The sequence below is a fragment of the Symphodus melops genome (genome assembly GCF_947650265.1).
Source record: "Symphodus melops genome assembly, chromosome: 1".
Taxonomy (NCBI): domain Eukaryota; kingdom Metazoa; phylum Chordata; class Actinopteri; order Labriformes; family Labridae; genus Symphodus; species Symphodus melops.
Window position 1 is genome coordinate 48,773,826 of NC_136691.1, and position 19,261 is coordinate 48,793,086.

The 19,261-nt window shown below is 40.0% G+C and overlaps 3 protein-coding genes across 8 annotated transcripts in view; 1 reads left to right on the forward strand and 2 right to left on the reverse strand.

The window, feature by feature from the left end:
- Positions 1 to 19,261, reverse strand: part of LOC306837050 (putative aminopeptidase W07G4.4) — a 133,779-nt gene that overhangs the window by 5,307 nt on the left and 109,211 nt on the right. The gene's annotated exons all lie outside the window — the stretch shown is intronic.
- Positions 231 to 6,853, forward strand: fahd2a (fumarylacetoacetate hydrolase domain containing 2A). Of its 3 annotated transcripts, none has more exons than XM_079364638.1 (8): positions 231 to 487; positions 1,887 to 2,155; positions 2,645 to 2,861; positions 3,524 to 3,583; positions 3,665 to 3,827; positions 4,455 to 4,563; positions 4,982 to 5,069; positions 5,299 to 6,853. In XM_079364638.1, the coding sequence occupies exons 2-8, from the start codon at positions 1,887 to 1,889 to the stop codon at positions 5,359 to 5,361; spliced, it is 969 nt and encodes a 322-aa protein (XP_079220764.1). In that variant the 5' UTR covers positions 231 to 487; the 3' UTR covers positions 5,362 to 6,853. The 3 variants fall into 3 exon arrangements, with proteins under 3 accessions (XP_079220764.1, XP_079220762.1, XP_079220763.1); XM_079364636.1 differs by having other exon boundaries at positions 487 to 620; XM_079364637.1 differs by lacking the exon at positions 231 to 487 and adding an exon at positions 488 to 588.
- The window catches only part of gpat2 (glycerol-3-phosphate acyltransferase 2, mitochondrial), a 105,078-nt gene continuing 93,066 nt past the window's right edge, over positions 7,250 to 19,261 (reverse strand). For 3 of the 4 annotated variants that reach the window (XM_079364414.1, XM_079364416.1, XM_079364415.1), the window contains 7 exons: positions 17,233 to 17,417; positions 15,309 to 15,386; positions 14,137 to 14,259; positions 10,500 to 10,620; positions 9,557 to 9,625; positions 9,134 to 9,189; positions 7,250 to 7,790 (listed from right to left, as the gene is read on the reverse strand). In XM_079364414.1, the coding sequence (XP_079220540.1) occupies positions 7,674 to 7,790; positions 9,134 to 9,189; positions 9,557 to 9,625; positions 10,500 to 10,620; positions 14,137 to 14,259; positions 15,309 to 15,386; positions 17,233 to 17,417 (749 nt within the window). In that variant the 3' untranslated portion in view covers positions 7,250 to 7,673. The remainder of the gene's footprint in view (positions 7,791 to 9,133; positions 9,190 to 9,556; positions 9,626 to 10,499; positions 10,621 to 14,136; positions 14,260 to 15,308; positions 15,387 to 17,232; positions 17,418 to 19,261) is intronic. The other variant, XM_079364417.1, reaches the window with a different exon arrangement.

The window sequence follows — 19,261 nt, forward strand, 5'->3', positions numbered from 1 at the left end:
TGCCAAAGCTACCGTTGTACCGCACTTCCGGTTAAAGGAAGCCTTCAAAATAAAAGCCCCAAAACTCCACCATAGACGAAAACTAAAATAAGTCAAATTATTGGCCTTTACAATTTATGTTTATGAATATAGCTTTTTTATAAAGAGAAATTTGAGATTTAATCGACAGTTATGTGAATTCAATTAAAATATCTAAGTTTCTACCGCACGTAAAGGCACGATCTTATTTTTAGTTGGGAATTGTAGTTTTCAGAGCTAATAAAAAATGGCGATAATCTTTCCAAAAAGGAGTGTAAAAGATAATATTTACAGTCTGTGGTGTAGGAACACTTAAAATGATGTTTTTAATTTAAATGGTATCATAATAATACAGTGTATGGCCAGTCGGTTGCTTTATTTGAACAGTTTACTTTTATAACTGGTCTAAGCTCAATCTAGAACTACATATTCTAACCGGAAGACGCATTTTCTGTTTATCACAGGAGAGGTGAGTAACCAAAAGACGGTACAAAGTTCAAGAAAGACCCAGATAGCTGGGTATTCAGGTTACAGTGTCACACTCCTCTGTGAAGTCACCATTCATTTCAGGTAAATGTTGAACTGCACGGATCAGGCTGCAGGTAGGCTGAAGTTACTGCAGCTGTCCTCTTGTTTCTCTGTTTCCCTGATTAGGGTGGTTGCCTGAAAGGCAAACCACACTACTGCAATTGCTAATATTATTATTCTCTTTATTATATCCTCAAAACGGGCCGCGCTACTCCTCCCACAGCGTTTGCGCCACACACACAAGAAAGGTATCAAAACGACGATGACGACAATGATACTGTTAAAGTGAGTAGTCGATCTCGATCTCGAACAGGTGGTTTTGAGTCTGGATTTGAAGATGGGGAGAGAGTCGGTTGATGTTTTGTCGATGGAAGTATGCAGACCAGTAAATGGTATTGATATGGGATTAGAGTGATAGTGTAGGGGTAGGTGATGAAGAGAAGGGGCCCCAGGACAGAGCCCGTGTGGGCACACCTGTAGTGTATGGGGAGGGCTCAATTTGAAGGATTTCAGCAGTACGAACTGAGAGAGGCCTGACAGATAAGAATGGAGCCAGGCAAGGGGGGTATGAGTGATGCCAATGGAGGAGATTCTACTGAGGAGGATGGGGTGAAAGATGGTATCAAAGGCCGCACTCAGGTCGAGAAGGATGAGGATGGAAAGCAAGCCAGAGTCAGAAGAAATGAGGAGATAGCTAGTGATTATTAATAGAGCAGTTTCTGTACAGTGACGGGGACAGAACATGGACTGGAAGTGCTCATAGAGACTACATTAAGGTAAATGAGAGTGTAGCTGGTTGGGGAATATTTTTTTTACAGAATTTTGGAGAGGAAAGGTGTTTGAAATGGGGTGGAGGTTATTGAAGTTGTTAGGATCTAAATCAGGTGTTTTCAGTATATGAGTGACAGCTGCAGTTTTGAATAGCGAGGGAACAATTCCAGTGGTGAGGGAGCCGTGGATGATGGCCGATATGAGAGTAAGCAGAGAGGAGAGGCAAGATCTGAATAAGGTTATGGGCAGGGGATCGAGCTGACATGCAAAGGGCTTGGATTTTTGGAGGAGGTCAATCATTTTGTAAAAATTGAATGAGATTCTAGTACTGTACATTCGTGTGTAAGCGCCTTTCAGTTTTGACGTTGTTTCTCCAATTGTGAGGAAAGAGTCAAGGTGTGGTACATAAAAAAAACCTACCAATATTGAAAAGTTATTCATAATTTATATAACTTCAAATATTATATTGATATCCTTTGATATCCTTTTTGTATCTGCTGGTCCCTCTCTGATCATCCATTGACCTTCCTTGTCTCCTCATATTTCACTTCTTTTCTTCTTCACAACAGATGAGACTTCTTCTTCGCTCCTTTTCTACTGTATGGACTTTATTCTCTCAGAGGCCACTGATAAACCCACCGAGGCAGAGAGCTTTAAGTGGTTTAGCGATGCGTCTGGTGCAGTTTCATAGACATGGCGATGCAGGAAACATCCGGGTGGGAGTGGAGCTCGGTGAGGGGCAAAGTGTGGTGGATCTGAAGGCGTTTGACCCTTTGATGCCCTCAACAATGAGAGGACTGCTGGAGCTAGGAGAGGAGGGTCTGCAGTGTGCACAGAGGTATATGCTCTTTAAATCTCCTGTCTTCCTGAATGATCCTTATCAATCCTCCTCCTCCTCATTGTCTGAATTAAACATCTCCTACAATGACCACCTTACACCTCATAAATGACATCACTTGAATCAACAACTTTCTTGATTAATCATTATCAGTAACTTTTTGTATTTATTATCTTGATAATCTCTAAGTCAACGTCCTGTACTTGTTTTATCGTCTTCATAAATCACTCGCTGAGGGAATAAAAAGATGTCTACCTGAATCACCTCTTTCTAAAATGTTTCCATTAAATCACCCTCATTAATCACTTTCCATTCTTAGTGAATAAGCCTTTTAAATCATTCAAAGCCAAACTTTCTGTGAAGCATCAACTCCTTTGTTTGGATAACTTAGTATCATTCTCTTCACATCCTGTAGTTTTGAACACTTCATTGCCTTAAAAATCGACATTTTGCCAAGTTATCCTGTTTTTGCTAACTCCTCTTCCTCAGGGCCTTGTCCTCCAGTCATTGTGTGGTGGAGCGATCGGATATCCAGTTATTGTCTCCTGTGTTGGCTCCAGAGAAGGTGGTGTGTGTGGGTATGAACTACAGGGACCACTGTCTGGAGCAAAACGCCCCCATCCCCAAAGAGCCCATCATCTTCAGCAAATTCCCCAGCGCCATCACCGGGCCGTATGACGACATTCTGCTGCCTTCAGAGAGCCAGGTGGGAATGAAAACGCTCCATTACGTTGCTTTACTCGTGGAAAAAAAGGAGGTGACAAAGTGCTTTATATGTAGAAATAAGGGGTGAAAGAGGGAGAGAGAGATTCTTCACAGGAAGAATTGATGCTTGTCCCAGTGGTCAAAGGACTCACCATGGTTTTAGGTTGAATGTATGGCCTTCTATGACAGGTTTCAATTTATAATACTAATCACAATGAACAGGCTAACTTGGGACTACTGTGTGATCTATAAGGGTCCAATGTTTTGGACTAAATGCAGACAGAACACAAAAAAGGTTAATCAGGATGCGATGGAATAAAATCAGAGATAATTGTTTAGATCTACAGTCCTGAAACTCTACACCGAGCTGAAACGTTTAGGTCAGGGAACGAAGGAAAATGCGTTAACTCCAGGATTTTAATTTGAACCAGCAGATTTGCTAAATTTGAGGAATGTGCACAGCACGGTGTGAGCTAATGTAAAGACTTTGTGTAGTCTCAGCTAAAATGTAGAATACATTTTGAATTAACTGATTAAAAGAGCGTCATGTCACCTCTCGAGATCTTTTGACAAAACAGCCAAGATTTTAAATATATTCTTACCAACATGTTTAATATGAAATAAAAATGTATGTTTCACTCCATTTAATTTGCGCATCTGCAGGAAGTGGACTGGGAGGTTGAACTGGCCTTTGTGATTGGACGAAGAGGAAAACACATCAAGGTGAGTATTGCAAAATGAGATCTGATGGCCATGAAACTTTGGTCCTCCTCTGTGACGATGTCTACTCCTCTGATGGATCAGGAGGAAGACGCTCTCTCCTACGTGGCCGGGTTCACTGTGGCCAATGACGTCAGTGCGCGGGACTGGCAGATGAAGCGCAATGGGAAGCAGTGGCTGCTGGGAAAGACGTTCGACAGCTTCTGTCCTCTTGGTCCTGCATTAGTGACCACTGACGCTGTGAAAGGTCAGAGGGCAACAAAATCAAAGCAGAAATAAAACAATTTATTGGATAAACTATAGGTTAACATATTTAGTAACTGATAAATAACAGATACCTTTGGTTATATGCATTACTGATTCATGTGGTTATAATACCTTACCCATATCATGGCGGTGTGTTTGGAAGGTTCAGGATTAACTGGTGTGTGTAAAGAAAGCCTACTTATGTTAGACAGGAAGTTTCATTACATACATATCTTAATGATAGAATATTGTAACCACTTCTGTATGACTAATCCTTGCACTGTTAAATCAAAAAATACATACACAAATGTAATTTTTATTTAAAATGGTTACTATGGTAACAATTGAATATTTGCATCAACAGTGTTAAACTGTTTATTTAAAATACAAGACTTTTAAAGACCTGACAGAAATGATTTCAAATCTGACACCAACATAAAGATGTTTGCATCCTGAGAGTACACGGCCACATTCAAGTGTTCTTATCTCAACAGGCAAGATAACATTTGAATATGATTAAATATTTTATGATCAACAAATATCTCAATGTTACTGAGGGTGTAGTTTTCTTCTAAAGTATGAGTCAATGACAGAATGACCAACAGTGCTGTTGTTTGTTTCATTCCAGATCCTCACAACCTGGGCGTCCGCTGTCTGGTCAACGGTGACACTGTCCAGAGCAGCAACACGGATCAGATGATCTTTAAAACGGAGGCGCTGGTCGCCTGGGTTTCAAAGCAAGTCCACTCAGATTCTGCTCACATGGACGATGTCTTTACTTCACAGAGACAGTTTTTACTCATTATGTGTAGAGAACGTTGACATTTTTCTGCTTTAATCGTTTCTAAGACATGATGCAAATTAAATAGTTTTAGAAAAGAGTCCACGTTCGGAGCTCTGTGTAAGTAAATGACCACTTGAGTGATATTATACGCTTGAGCAAATACTTACCCAGCACTTCTGGGGCTGGAACTCTTTCCCTGAAGTACCCTGATCTACTGCAGCGTCCTCTGATCTGAAATTGTTGGCTATTAAAGCATCTCATCTCCTTGTCTAGATTTGACAATTATCTTACATAACCATGATAAAGAGTCTCATTGTTAACAGTCATTAATATGAAGTGATGATCATTACGTTATTGCTGTTTCCTGTCAGGTTCGTGACATTGTCTCCAGGTGATGTGTTTCTGACGGGGACGCCCCCGGGCGTGGGCGTGTTCAGAAAGCCACCAGTCTTCCTCAAGGTAACTTCAGCCATGAAACAAAGACAGAAGTGTTCTGGAGTTCTTCCGTCTGTAGTTGTTGAATCAACACTTTAGCTACAAAATGTTATCTGATGATTGTATGTCTCCGTTTTAGGATCATGTGTGGTATGTTTTTAGAAAATGAAGTTAGAAGTTAAGACATTTAATGTCTATATACTAATATATAAAGACTTATTATTTTAATGTATGCTTTGATATGGTCTTACAGAAAGGAGATGTTGTGGAGTGCCAAATAGACCGAATCGGATCCATAATCAACAAAGTGGTCTAAACTCTGACGCAGAAAAACACCAACAGACCAATCAGGATCCCTCAAGCTGCACTTCTGACCGACTGCCACGTCACACGCCCAGATGATTCATCTCTTTCTTTTCCTGACAGAATGTGTGAAAACCAGCAGCAAAAGTATTACATGATTTGATCTGTGACAAGTTTTCTTAATGACAATCAGGAGATAGATAAACATTGTTAAAGTTCTACATTAAGCAGTGTCATTGTGTGACTCAACGGGTTGTTTTAGCTGCTCAGCCCTGCTTATTGAGTCATCAGCAGATTTAAAAATACACTTTTATCAGAAGCCATACAGCAGGGTGCTGGGAACCCCCTGACCCTTTTTTTTAATATGCTGTAAATGAAAAGTTTTCCTTATATGTTCAAGGTCAGGCTGATGCTTTGTATAATCCTATCAGATGATTTAAACAGCCTCCTCTCATGAGAAATGAACAGATCTCCAGAGATAATAAGAATTCATTAAATGTAAAATGTGGCGTCATCAGAATTTGTGTCTATTGTGTCCTGGGAGAAAATTCTGCTTTATTAATTGGATTTTGGCTCGATTCATGTGAGCTGTTTGCGTCATTTGTTCTTTCTGTTGAAAGCTGTAAAGGTGGGGAGTCTTTCCACTGACACAGACTGCTTTAATAACACTGCCAAACCAGATGGACCCTTTTGCATTCTGCAGTGGAGGGATGATAATTTAGAAACTTAATGTGTGAAATAATAAGCTTGAACACTGTGTTGCATCACAGGAAATGTGATTCTGTCTTGAGGACACTTGGACATGCAAATAGTAAGACCTGCTTTTACAAAATTTAAATGTGATTTTTTTCTATGTGAGAGCAGAATAAATGTCTTAGGTCAATCAGGTACTTTATATTCAAAGGAATTCTTTGAATAAGTTAATTTGAATCTCACAAAATGAAATCACTTCACCCCCCACATGCAGATTTAATTTGACCCTTTAAGAGAAAAAATGTCTTTTTTCATATTTTGAAAACAAAGACGACACTAAAGGTCCTTTCAGTCAGGATGGTTTGCACTGTGCTAGCCACATCTGAAAGGCCCTTTAGGATGAACCTAATGCAGTCTAACACAGCTGTCCTGAAGTACTCACAGATCAAACAGGGAGGAACTCAGGACTAGTCTACACACTGAACTGAGAATGTAACCGTTTTTAAGAGCAGTGTTAAATCGTGAAGGACAAATAACATTGTTCCCACACGTAAAAACAGAATCTTAAATGTCTGTAGTACATTTATAACAGCAATCTAATTGTAGTTGTTTATTGTGTTGCATCCATAATTGCAATGTTTAGATTTTCTTTTTTTTAAATTTCTGTTCCTTCTAAAAGCCTCCTGTGTGCATTTGCTGTAAATGGGCATTTGGCTATACTCACTAAGAGCAGTGCATCTGGGACTGTGCGTGTTTGTATACTATTCAATAAACAAAAGAAATAAATTACAGTGAGGCTTGTGGGAAAAGTACTGAGGCTGTCACAGTACACTCTGTTTAACACAGGGGGGCAGTAGAGTTTCATGGATGGGCGCTGATGGAAGTACAGCTCTGGTCTAAAATCAAAGGTAATAGAAGAAGGTCCAGCCGAGCTGAATCTGGACTGTACTAACAGAGCGTTTAAATTTCAAATTATCAATGCTGACCAGAAAAAAAACCCTACAAAGGCATTGATTTTTCTCTGCATCTCAGTGTCAGAGGGTTTCACATACATAGTCTCCTGAGGTCTGAGTCAGCACGCAAAGATTTACATTCAGGAGCAGAGCAATGAGCAGGGTGGAGGAGATTAATTCTCAGAGAGAGAACATCAAATACCGATGTGAACCTCCATTGTGTGAAAGAGACAATTACACGAGCACAAGTCCAGCAGATGATGAAAGAAGCCGATTATTTTAATATCAGTATAAACATCTGTTAACTTTCACTGATCAACGTAACAAAAAACACTCCAAAGCGTTCTGTTGGCACGACAAACATGACTTATTGGCCTTCGTGACAACATAAACGTGGTTGAAACAGAATCTGCACAAGCAGAATCTTAGCACTGATTACAGGGACTTCATAATCCTCGTCTCCTGGGGTTTTATGCTAATGCTATTGCTAAAGATAAACTTAAAATCAATGTCTCATCACCGAAAAATCAAAATGCAATTAACCTAAAGGCACGAGCGTCTACTGCTCAGCATGCATCTTTTTGAACATCGAACACAAGTCTCTCTCAAACATGGATGAGGTCAGGCTCAGCGCTAAAACTGAGCCGAGGCATCGAGTCATGCTGCTCGGTTAAACAAATTAATTGTAGAGGTACTGTGAGATGAAGCCGTGCAGTTTCTGCCTGTTCTCTGACAACTGGAACAAAGGAGTGATACTGAGGAAGACGCCTCCTTCCTGACGCTCCTCCGAAAGGACCTGAAGTAAACATAAACACAGCGCTGTCAGGACGCGCCACACAACAATGCTCTTTATTCAGTCACCTTCCTTTAAACACAGTAAGAGCAGAGCTGTCCCCGTCTTTGGTGATTGTTTTCTGCACAAGGCCAAAAAACAGACAAAATGGAAAAAACAGAAAGTAACAAAACAGCTTTAGACAAAAACACTTCAAAAACGAAAAAGATAAACAAAACTAAAGGAGTAACATAAAAAACACTGATCCTGCAGCAAGGTCTGATATAATGAGGCAGCCAAACTTCAGACTGTGCACAGTGACACAAACACTTCAAGCACATTTCCTCTTTGTTCTGACCTTTAGATCTTAGAAATCAAGCTTCCTGAGTTCAATAAGCCCTCAAAACCTAAAGCACATGACAACCGTTTCAGACTGATAACCTTGATAACAAACCTAATAACTGCCTCCTGAGATCGTGGCCGATTTATAGGTCAATGATGCTCTATTTTAAAAAGGCAGCGATTCCCAACACACAGACTGATGAGGAGACTGATGGGTGCAGACGCCGTCGACTATCCTGAGTTTAAAGGCTGAGTGGTCAAATACAAAACACTGAATTGTATTATATTGCTGTTCAGCCTGATCGAGGACCCACGCAGCGCTCCTAACCATCGATGTTTTTGGATTGATTTACTGCATTACAGAAGAAGTAGATAGCTCCAGAGTAACGAGTGCTGTGTAATATTCACTTCTTTATGACTACAACAGCTGCGTTTCTCTTACGTTCTTAGGCCTTTTTTTGCTTTTGTTTTCAGTTTGACTTCACACGGTGTTATGACTTTACGGATCAAATAATGCAAAATGGATTTAGGCAACAATGTGCTTCTCTAGCAAAGTCATATTTGTTGTTTTTAACGTCAGAATATGAAATAAAAATCATTTTGGTATGGTTTTAAAGACTAATATCTTGTTTGTTTTCTTGACCACTCTCCTAAATGTTTAATTTAAAATCACTGGTGTCCTTGGTCCTTTGAGTGTTTTTTAAAGAGATTGACATTTCTGCTTCAGTCCTGATTGGATACATCTGGCTCGGTTTCTCTTTTTGCATCTCAATCAGCTTGGATTCCACTGCTGCTAAGCCTAGGGCTCAAAGTAATTGTTAAAAAACGTTGCCAGCAGGTTGCCGCTTATGAGTGATTTTGGGATTCCAGTTGGATTTAGGCTGACCTGGGAAGAGATTCATGGTAAAACAGAACTTTTTGGGAGTTGGACGGCATAAGACTTTCAGTCCTGAGACGAGCTTTAACTCTCCGTAGACAGACAGATTTAGAAACACGCACATTCACACACAAAGGCTGTCACTCACCCCCAGGTCTATTAGTGTTCTAACTGCAGTGTGTGCAGCCTCCTCTGAGCAGCTCTCTGTGAGATATGGCACAAAGGCACGCATGAATCAAAAGAACAGACAGATATCCAATATAGAAAAACCAGGTCGGGATAACAGAACAAAGCCACTACTAGTGGGATTGACAGAATGTATTTGACTGTTATTGAAGGTTTTCATTCGGGTAGTTTTTGATTGTCTTATGTGTTTTAAATAAAGGGAGAGCATGTGATGTGAGTGGTAGAGCTGCTGTGTTTATTTTGTCTTTGTACTCTTCTGTCTTGTCACAACTCAAACTGAGTCATTGGAAAAAGGCAAGGTGACGAGCCTTTCAAGTTTCCACAGTAAAAGAAACAGAACAGCTCTGTGAGTGTTTTTGGAGGGTTGATGTGAGGTTGAGCTCACCGTAGTTCTGCTTCTTCTTATTTGCCGTCTCAAACAGGTAGGCGTGCACCTGAGTCACAAACTCTGCTTCTGCAGCAGGAAAGACATGAAAATACAGCAAGTGATTGCAGCTGAAGTAAAGTGAGCTCATGGCTCAGTGACATGCTAGCATAGTGTGACTTGTGACAGTTGGACACCATAAATGGATTTGGGTGACTTGTATATATCAAAGGAAAGTAGATCATCATCAGCAGTGTTGTGAGACCACAGATCTGAAGCACTTTAACTCGGTCCTGTCTCGGACTCTGACCAGTCAAACCCACCGCTGATCACCGCAGGTCATTACTGTGATTAGAAGTTAAATACTAATATAATAATAATATATATATAAAATAATAATATAGTCTTCATCCCTAAATGTCTTGGTCTTGGTTAATGTAGTTTTTCACTACAACACTAATCATCAGCAGTTATTTTGACTTACTGACTTACATGATCGAAGCGCTTTCACATAAAAACACACTAAGACTGTAATATCAGGAAAACAGACAACTCAATAACAATTACAGGCTGCATATTGGAGGTGACCAATATACATGTCAGAATTGCACATCATGCCAACATTATTGCAACTGAAGTGATCTGCAGTAAGGCTCATGAAAGTAATTGCATCTACTCAATGTCTACTCTCATCTACTTATGTCATAGGACTGTATAGAAACTGAAATGCTTGGTGAGTATGTATACATACATAGAGCCCTAAGACTCTAATCTGACATACTTTTGATTACGACAACAGCTGAAATTATTATTTTTTTGACAGCAGTCTAAAGCCTGATCTTTGTTGGAAACACAGAATCCATTAATATACCTTCATCTCATTATTTGAAACTTTGGCCGCATGAGATAAAAAAAGACAGGTCTCATCACAACACTGTCCCCTGAAGCTTTCAGAACATAATACCTGGCAGAGGTGTGTGCAGAAGATCCAGCCCTGTGATCGCCCAGCAAAGCGCTCTCAGATGACCGGCAAGCATGCTGCAGAGGAAGAAGAGCATCTCTGGACACTGACTCGGCTGGCTTATCTGGAAGAGTAGACCGAGACCAAAGGGCTCAAAAAGGGGTTAAATGATAAGAGGAGGAGGGAGCAGGGAAGGAAAAAACATTTTCTGCTACAATGAGCACATCGTGAGAAGTGACAGGAAGTTTGAACACAGAAGGGATTACAGAAGATACAGCAGCAGAATGTTCTACAGAAAAGAAACAATTGAATGGTTGTCCCATGGTTGAAATCCCAGAGCTGGCAAAGTTTTCATTTCATTTTTATGTCAATGTAAACTTGATCCTGTAAGTCACAGTTGCCTCAACGTACAGTAGTGCCAAGAGAGTTCAGCCTTCGCTCGAGTGGAATGTGAATACTGTGGTAATTTATTTTGCTTTCACCTTTCCCCTCTTTAGAAAAATAAACTTTATTTGCTTTATTGTATTTCCCTGCTGTTTACTGCTCTGTGCCCTGAAATCAGTGTTAGTGGTTGATAATGGTGCTCTGTATTTTCAATAATAAATAAATGTAACCTTGCACCTTCAAGCACAAATTCTTCCATAAAGAAATAATTTCTCCGTTTCGCAACATTATTTTATCAGCATATGATTTGGTGACTTGTTTGAATAAAATCTTTAAACGTAATCACTGCCTGCTTTTTTTTTTGACATGTTTTTCTTGTCTTGTTGTGTTCGTCAGATTGAGTCCCTTCTTGTTTATTTTCGCCAGTCTTCTGTTACATAATGTGTTTCGTGTTGGCACGCTCGGCCTGCCTGTGCTCTCTCTCTGCTTTACATTGTTTTGTATAAATTGGCAGCACTGTACATGTCCCACTTTGCATGAAGCTGCGTTAGCTTTTTAATCATCTACAGCTACTCCATGTTTGGGTTCTGCTCTTCTAATTAAACATGATGTGCTTTTAAGTGGCTAATTTAACATTTTGTGCCAGGGACAATAGTTGAGAGTTAACACTGGAGAATGTAGAGTAATGTTGATCAATGAGCACTGTCTCTGAAGACCAGTGTCATTTAAAAATGTTGTTGTAAATTGTTCTGCAGGGTCTATCATTAAATCATCATAAGTCATTACCAAACCTTACAGGACCATTATTTATATCTAGCCGCTCACACCTGTAAAGTATGCTGAACTTTTTTTACAGCAGATTTCTTGTTCCCTCTAAAACGCTGCACAAAATGAAGATAAGAAAACACACATTGTAGCGATGGAGGGGAATTAAATTCACTATGACCTTTGAATAGAACCATTCCATTTATTTTTCATTGAGCAGTTTCTATGAGGTCAAGGAGGCTGATTCAGTCGGTGTATCATTATGTAAATTAGGAGCAAGAAGGAACTTCAACTCAAAGAGAAACCATAAAAAAGGATGACGGGCCGAGTAAAAGGGCAAATCATCAGCACCTAAAAACACGGCAGCAGAGGCCTCTCAGATTATAAAACAATGTTCTTCTGCCAGTCTATATGTGCAGGTACAAACTATGACAAACGTTTATGCAGATAAAAATACAAATAAATATACCAGCTTATTTTAAAGCATTGGATGAATAAGTAACGGTGTAGGAAATACAACTTCACTTTTCTGATAGAAAGGCCACACTAAGAGTTACTTGTGTTTGTCCTCTGTGCCCCCCCCCTCCATTTCAACTGTAGTTCTTTCCCAGAACACAGAGTTTCTTTCTTATCTAATGCTTTACAAACTTTTCTTTTAACACCTTTAAGTGTACTTCCCAATATACGAGTTACTAAAGCTTCAATATGTCCCTATAGATCCTCCCCCTTCAGCTCCGACAAAGAATCGTTGCTGGTCGATGTAAAAGGCATCAAACCGGTGAGCCAGCATGTAGTATTGCTGAAGCCATTAGATTGAATAACTCACTGCAAAATACAGAGAGATTCTCCCGGGGTGGTTAGGCTTTGGATGAAGTTATTTGCAAAGGGCTTGAATATAACTTTACTTTGATTGTAGAGCTGACTGTGGAAGAAAGGCACAACAAATTGTGATGTATCTGGACTGTCCTGTACCTGTGCAAATAGCAATAAAACCAATCTAATCTAAACACACATTCACAGCGTAAACTGTATTGTTAAACTTATACTTTGCCTCAATAAGAATTTATATGAAGAAATAAACATAAAAAAACACAAAACAAAAAGAGCCTTTGGACAAACAAAGGTCTACATGTAAGTCAACAAAACAAAACTGTACTGTAAGCCTCTCATGCCAGACTTCTTTCTGACACCACCTGAAGTGAATTTAGTCAGGCTAAGTGAAAACAAGCAGAGGAGGACGAGCTTTGGGAACATCTTCCATTGTTTGGTATGGAGGTGTTTGCGATCCTTGTTCAGCACCAGAGCTCAGGGCAGTGGAGCAGGTGCAGCGGGAGAAGAAGACAGAAAAAACGGCTGAGAAAGTTAAAGGACAGCAAACAAGTACAACTGTGAAACATTGAGGCTTTTCTTCTGTGTGAAAAGTTAGTAAGTCAGCCTGCTTGCAGCACAAGCAGCAGAAGAAAATCTGTCTTGAAGGTTGATGTATTATTTACTGAAGTTGGTGAAAGTGTTCCTCTATAGCAGTAAGAAGATGAAGTGATTCAGAGGAAGCATGATGGTTTCAAACCTGATCTACGATGGAAATGAAAGAACATGTCTGAGAAGACCTACACATCTGGAGTTGATCCATCTCAAAGGATTTTAAATATACGTGTGTGTATCTTATAAGCAAGGGTAAGAATATTGTGTTGAATCAACCACCCCTGCTCTCACTCAGGACATCAGGACTGAAGATCTGTAGTTTCATCAAAGCTTTCACGTTTCAAGACGATAGATAATTAAAAAAAAACCCCCCGAGAAAGATTACCGGTATATAGTTTCAGCACACTGGTATCGAAGTCTGTGCACACCCTTCGTGTGTGCTTTTAGGTGTCCATTCTATCTTTGCGCATACAAAAGCAACGCAGTCCTCATATGGATCAGGCCCATAGTGATTTGTTAAGAAACGTTTCATGTCATATTCTATGAAAGCAAAAAACTGCTCAGGGTTGAAAGGATTTGGATTCAATGATAATGACAAAAAGAGCTCTTTAATGATTGATTGATCAATAAGCTTGTCCATCCTTCTGTCTTGATACAGTTCAACGTGTGTTGTCAGAACTCTGGAGGCCTCAAAGTCACTTTGCAGTGTTTGTGGCTGCTACACTTTGAGCCCTGTCTGCCTGGTCCCTTTGGAAGGTGGAGGTATGCAGCCTTTAGTTGACTTGACAAATCATATATAACAATCATAACAGAGAGACCTTCTTTTAAAGCTGACACATACAGCTAATTGGCATTCTAAGTAGACGACTCAACGGTGAGGGTGCTTTTGTAATGGAGATTTATTAACTTCAAAGTTATCTTTTCATGTGCTGTTATTCTTGTATGTGCCCTGTAGGCAGGCATCTATGGTGCCATGTTTTGGAGGTCAAGCCAGCATGGAACATTTTCACCTTTATATAACCTCTGGTGATGTTAGAAGCCAAAGCAGCACAGCTGTGCTTTCTTGTACCTTGAAGGAGCGCAGGTCCTGCTCCTCACAGTCAGAGTCGCTGTGATAAGGGTCGTCTGTGGTGGTCCAGGACAGAGCACCCTCCCTCTTCCAGAAATCACAGATGGGAACATCCCGGGGAATCTAAACAAGGCAAAATGACAGCCTGTCAGGTAAGGTTAAGATTACAGATTACAATGACAAAAACACATTTGACTCCTTACGAGACACAACAGACAGTTAACATTGAATTAAAAAGGAAGCAAAAAAGCTCTTTTCTGTCATTTTTTAATCGGCACAGTTTTTTTTTATATATATAGATTTTTTTTAAGAGTTAAGGAGCAAAAGTCATCAACACCGGTATTAGAAATAGGAACAAATATATTATGACGAATGATGCCAAACAATTGTTAACACTGGTTAAATGCTAAACAATGAGTTTTTAAACGTGAATCTCTTTAAAAGGACCATCACTAATCCTGAAAAAGCCTTTCAATGATTTTAAGTATTGTTTTAATTGTTCTTTGATGCAGGGGGAATCCAGACCTCTCATTTCCATTGGTGGGAAGGAAGAGAATCACTCCTATGATTCCTCACCAGCCTCGACATCATCTTTATTATAATTTATACTGAGATACCCCTGAGTGGGAATTTCCATACTGTGTGTTTAATATACCCAAAGTAAATGAAGGTCAAATTTGAGCTTACCCGTGGAATTCATTTTATAAAACGCGATAACATTCACAACATTTAGACAGACAAACACAACCAGGTTATCAAAAATATAGTCTTAGTAAAATGACTAGATTTAATAATGACTATATAATTAGATAAGTTGATTTATATAATCATCAAATATCTTGCGTTTTAGCCATCAGGGAAAGGTGCTTCAAACTCGCTGTCAGTGAAAAGACTCCTCTTTGTTTACCTGTTTAATGGGAAATGACATGAAGGGATTTAGATCTGATTAAACAAACAGAAGACCTCATCCTGAATGACACTGAACTTGTTTTCCTCACCCTGCACTGAGACTCATTTAAAACAAATTAAATGTTGTAGAAGAAGACATAAAGGTCTCTGCAGGTGAGAGGCCGATTAAATGCTGTAGATTTTTACATAATAAAATGAACTCGAGGCCAGGGTATTAAATAATGCAAAGTTTCAGTCTTTAGAAAAGTGTAAACTTCTCTTACTTCTTCCATGATCAGGATTCCACAGCGCACCAGACTGTCAATGGCATCCAGAGCAAAGCTTTGGGATGACTGACAGGGCTGAGGAGAGGGAGACAAAGGAGAATAAAAGGGAGAAGAGAAAGAAAGAGAGAGCATTGACAAGATAGATGGATAGATAGAAAGAAAGAGAACACAAAGGAGAGAAGAAGAAAAAAGAACATTGAAGAGACAGAAAGAGAGAGAGGAAGGAGAGGCGGACAGAAAGAAAGAATGCAAGAAAGAGCAAAAGTTAGGAGTATTTGTAAGAGAAATGGAAACGGAGACAAAGTGAGAGAGAGGGAGAGAGAGTGTAGTAAAGAAAAGGAGGGAGAGAGAGAGAGAGAGAGAGTGTGTAGTAGAGAGAGAGAGAGAGAGAGAGAGAGAGAGAGAAGTAAAGAGAGAGATAGAGAGAGAGATAGAGAGACAGAGAGAGTGTAGTAAAGAGAGAGATAGAGAGAGAGAGAGAGAGAGAGAGAGTAGTAAAGAGAGGGAGGGAGGGAGAGAGAGAGAGAGAGAGAGAGAGAGAGAGAGAGAGAGAGTAGTAAAGAGAGGGAGGGAGGGAGGGAGGGAGGGAGGGAGGGAGGGAGGGAGGAGAAGTCAGTTTTCAGTGATTGCTGATGAATGTTGACACGTTGTCATGCTTGAAGAGAATCGAGTTCTGTACAGAACGTGAATATGCAATGACATCTGTAATAGTACAGCTTCCCTTCTAATTAATTGCCATTTATTCCCTTTATATTTTTTCTTCTAATATTTTGTATAATCTACAAAGCTAAACTGCTGTCAATGCAGGATTCTATTCTGTTATGCAAATGAAGTTTATTTGAATTGGAAATTGGGAAAAAAGCAAACACGTAAGGAGGGAGAATTACACAGAGGAATACAATGAAGAAGATTTGCATAGAAAGATGGATTCTTTCTTTTTTGTGCTTTCCAACCAGTACTGCAGAACCTTACATTAAAAAAAAGTACATAAGTTATTCATACTCCAGAGCATGAGTGTTTGAGAAACACCCAAAACCTTCCCTGTGATAAACGTACACCTATACAACTAGCACCTACATATACAAGAGAGGTTCTGTTGAGAGAAGGGACGTGTGCTGTCCACAGAGGACCCATTTTGAGATCAGATCTGTATCTACAACCAGATGAGTGAGGTGTAAAGATGGGTTGGAGGGGGTGACTGCGTTCATGTTCTTTGTATTGAGTGTGTGCTCTGCATCTAATGGCTTTCCTGCAGAGTCTGGACAGGCTGACGGTCTTTGTGTGAGGTCAGTATGAGCTTGTTCCCAGTGAAGGTAGTTAACACAGTGAGGAAACAGGAGCAACAGTAGAGAACAATTAGACTTTTGCAGGAAGCAAGAAAAAGCATTTAGAGCTGGAGAGCTTTACAGAAAAAAGGGAGAGACAGAGAGAGGAAATAGGAGAGCTGAATGATAAAGCAAGGTTAGATGCAAAAAACAGCTTCGTCCCATCACATATCTGAGCAGACAGCTGACAGAGAATATAAGGTGTGAAGTAGAGATGCAGCGGAGATCAGACGAGGAGAAAGAGGGACGGGCTGGCAGGAGGGTGAGAAACTAATGCAAACAGAGGAGACAAGAAAGAGCAGCTGCCGAAATGAAAGGTGGTCAAACAGAGAGAGGAATAGTATTTCTGGCTCCGATACGGACCCCTTAAAGTCAGTCTGATGGAGCACGTTCACAAACACACACACACACACACACAATTTCAAACCTCTCTCTGCCAGAGATAGAGGCAGCAGAGCAGGATGAATGGCTGTTCAGCTCCATTAAACATCCATTGAACGAGATCCACACTGTGTGTGTGTGCATGTGCATGTGCGTACGTGTGCGTGTGTGTGTGTGTGTGTGTGTGTGTGTGCGCAATATGAATTGAAACTCACTGGCATGAAGCCTGGAGGAAGGAGATGGCAGAGCTGCAGGGCTCTCTCATTCAGCTCAGACTGGCAGAGCGCCACATCGAACTCCATGTCACCTTTCAGCTCCTCTCCGTCCACACCGTCGCTCCTCACCTTGCTGCTGACGCCACTGCGGGCCACCTCGCACAACATGGCCGACACGGCACATGCTAAGAATTGAAACAAGATCAACTTTAAGTTTTTGCTCATAAATGTTTTGAGAACACGGTGGTGTGGTATTATCCAAAACAAACAGGTTTTGTTTCACATGTTAGCAGAATATCTTAAAATGGGGTCAGCGGATGGATGAGAACTGGGGATGTGATGGTGAATATAATCTTGGATTAAGGCATTTACACAAATTGTGGTCTTTATTTACACTTTTTATCCCCATTATCCTGTTTTCGTGTGCTGGTGGGAAAGTCTTGACATCGAGATGCTATCTGTCCTTAAACAGCCGTCCACACAGCTTACTCATAAATACAAACAGACAGACAGATGACCAGATTCCTCACACATGCATCTATACGTTCTTTTGTGCAGTTTGTGATCATTGTTGGTCTATTCTATGAACATTGTTTCTGTTGCACAGCAATCCCTCCTTTGTTGCTTTTCCTGCTGATTCTTTATTTCATTTCCCATTTAAAATGTTTTTTTTGTCAGGGAATGTCCTAATCTAAATCAGTGGTCTTAAGATTGAAGATGTTGAAGCATGTTGAGTCTTTTTGTAATACTCATTTTAGTCAATAAAATCCAAAATTCCTCGACCTACACTTGAAAATACAATGATTAAATCAGTTTTCATTACTTGATGTTAGCCGCTGCATCTACAACAAAAGCCACATGAAGCACATTAACTACACTTCCTCTATCACCAAAGAAACCAAAGATACGACAATGAGCCACGCAGGCAAGTAGCTTGTTGTACATCAAAACAAATACAACAACAAAGCTTTTCATTGGGCTTCGGTCCAGCCTGCCATTTATTGTAATATCCAGGAACAACACAGAACACAAGACCATTTTTGTCAAAAGAAAAAGAATTAAAAAAGACTTGAGGAGGATTTGTGATCTTGGTTTTCTATCATGAAATTATAACCATGAATAAACAGACAGGCTTGTTTCCAACCCTGTCAGCAGAATTGGATGGTACTAACGAGATAAAACTGTGTTTATTGCCAATAGTTTCTAAATGATGATTTCCACAGTATTTGCATTTGGAAAAGGGAAATTATAGTTAGGAGTGATTAAATTAATAAATGTAAATTGCAGCTCTGTTACAGAAGATTAATTGTTGTCTGATTCATAATGTTCCAAGACCCTCACATCCTTACTTTCTGCCTGGTGACATCCAGGGAAACTCCTTCCTGTACATTATGTTGGTATGGGTTGTAAATGTAGAGGTGCAGAATAAACCTCTTGTACATTTATTCACAGGAATATCTTGGCTGATAATCTACACGCTGGAAGAAGATTCAGTCTCCAGGACTCTCAAAGCATCTGGTCAGAAGAACTCCACTAATGTGCTTTTTCTGTTTGTCAAACGAAATATCTCTTCAAAGAGCCAGCAGGTTTCTAATTGCATTACAATTTGTTTATCATACAGGTCCATTGCATTTATTCCAGGTATGTAGCTTCAAATATGCTACAAGCTGCTGTTGAAGCTACTGCATTAGGAGGCTGCTGACAAAGCAACATAATGCAAGCTTAATTGATCTCAGAGCGAGTCTCAGTTTTTTTCTCAGAGAAACTCCAGCAGGCAGCTCTCAAGTGTATCTAATACTCAGGATTTACAAAATGGCATCAACTATAAACATTGCGATGCTTGTATTAGAAAGCTGTTCTCGGTTTGTTAGTGTTTGTGTATCAGCCTCAATCAAATAGTCGTAACTAAATAAACTTGCAATCCAGTGTCTGTAACACACAACATCATTAATCACACCAAGGCCTCATCTCTCTCACACTAACACAAACAAAGTCAATTCAAATAACAGCCAGGACAACTTTACAATCT

What these genes read in the sequence shown, in the direction of transcription:
- fahd2a (XM_079364638.1), top strand. Translation starts at nt 1,887, where the DNA reads ATGAGACTTCTTCTTCGCTCCTTTTCTACTGTATGGACTTTATTCTCT. An exon ending in GAAGAGGAAAACACATCAAG is followed by an intron (nt 3,584 to 3,664) that starts GTGAGTATTGCA and finishes CTGATGGATCAG; the next exon opens with GAGGAAGACGCTCTCTCCTA. An exon ending in AGCCACCAGTCTTCCTCAAG is followed by an intron (nt 5,070 to 5,298) that starts GTAACTTCAGCC and finishes ATGGTCTTACAG; the next exon opens with AAAGGAGATGTTGTGGAGTG.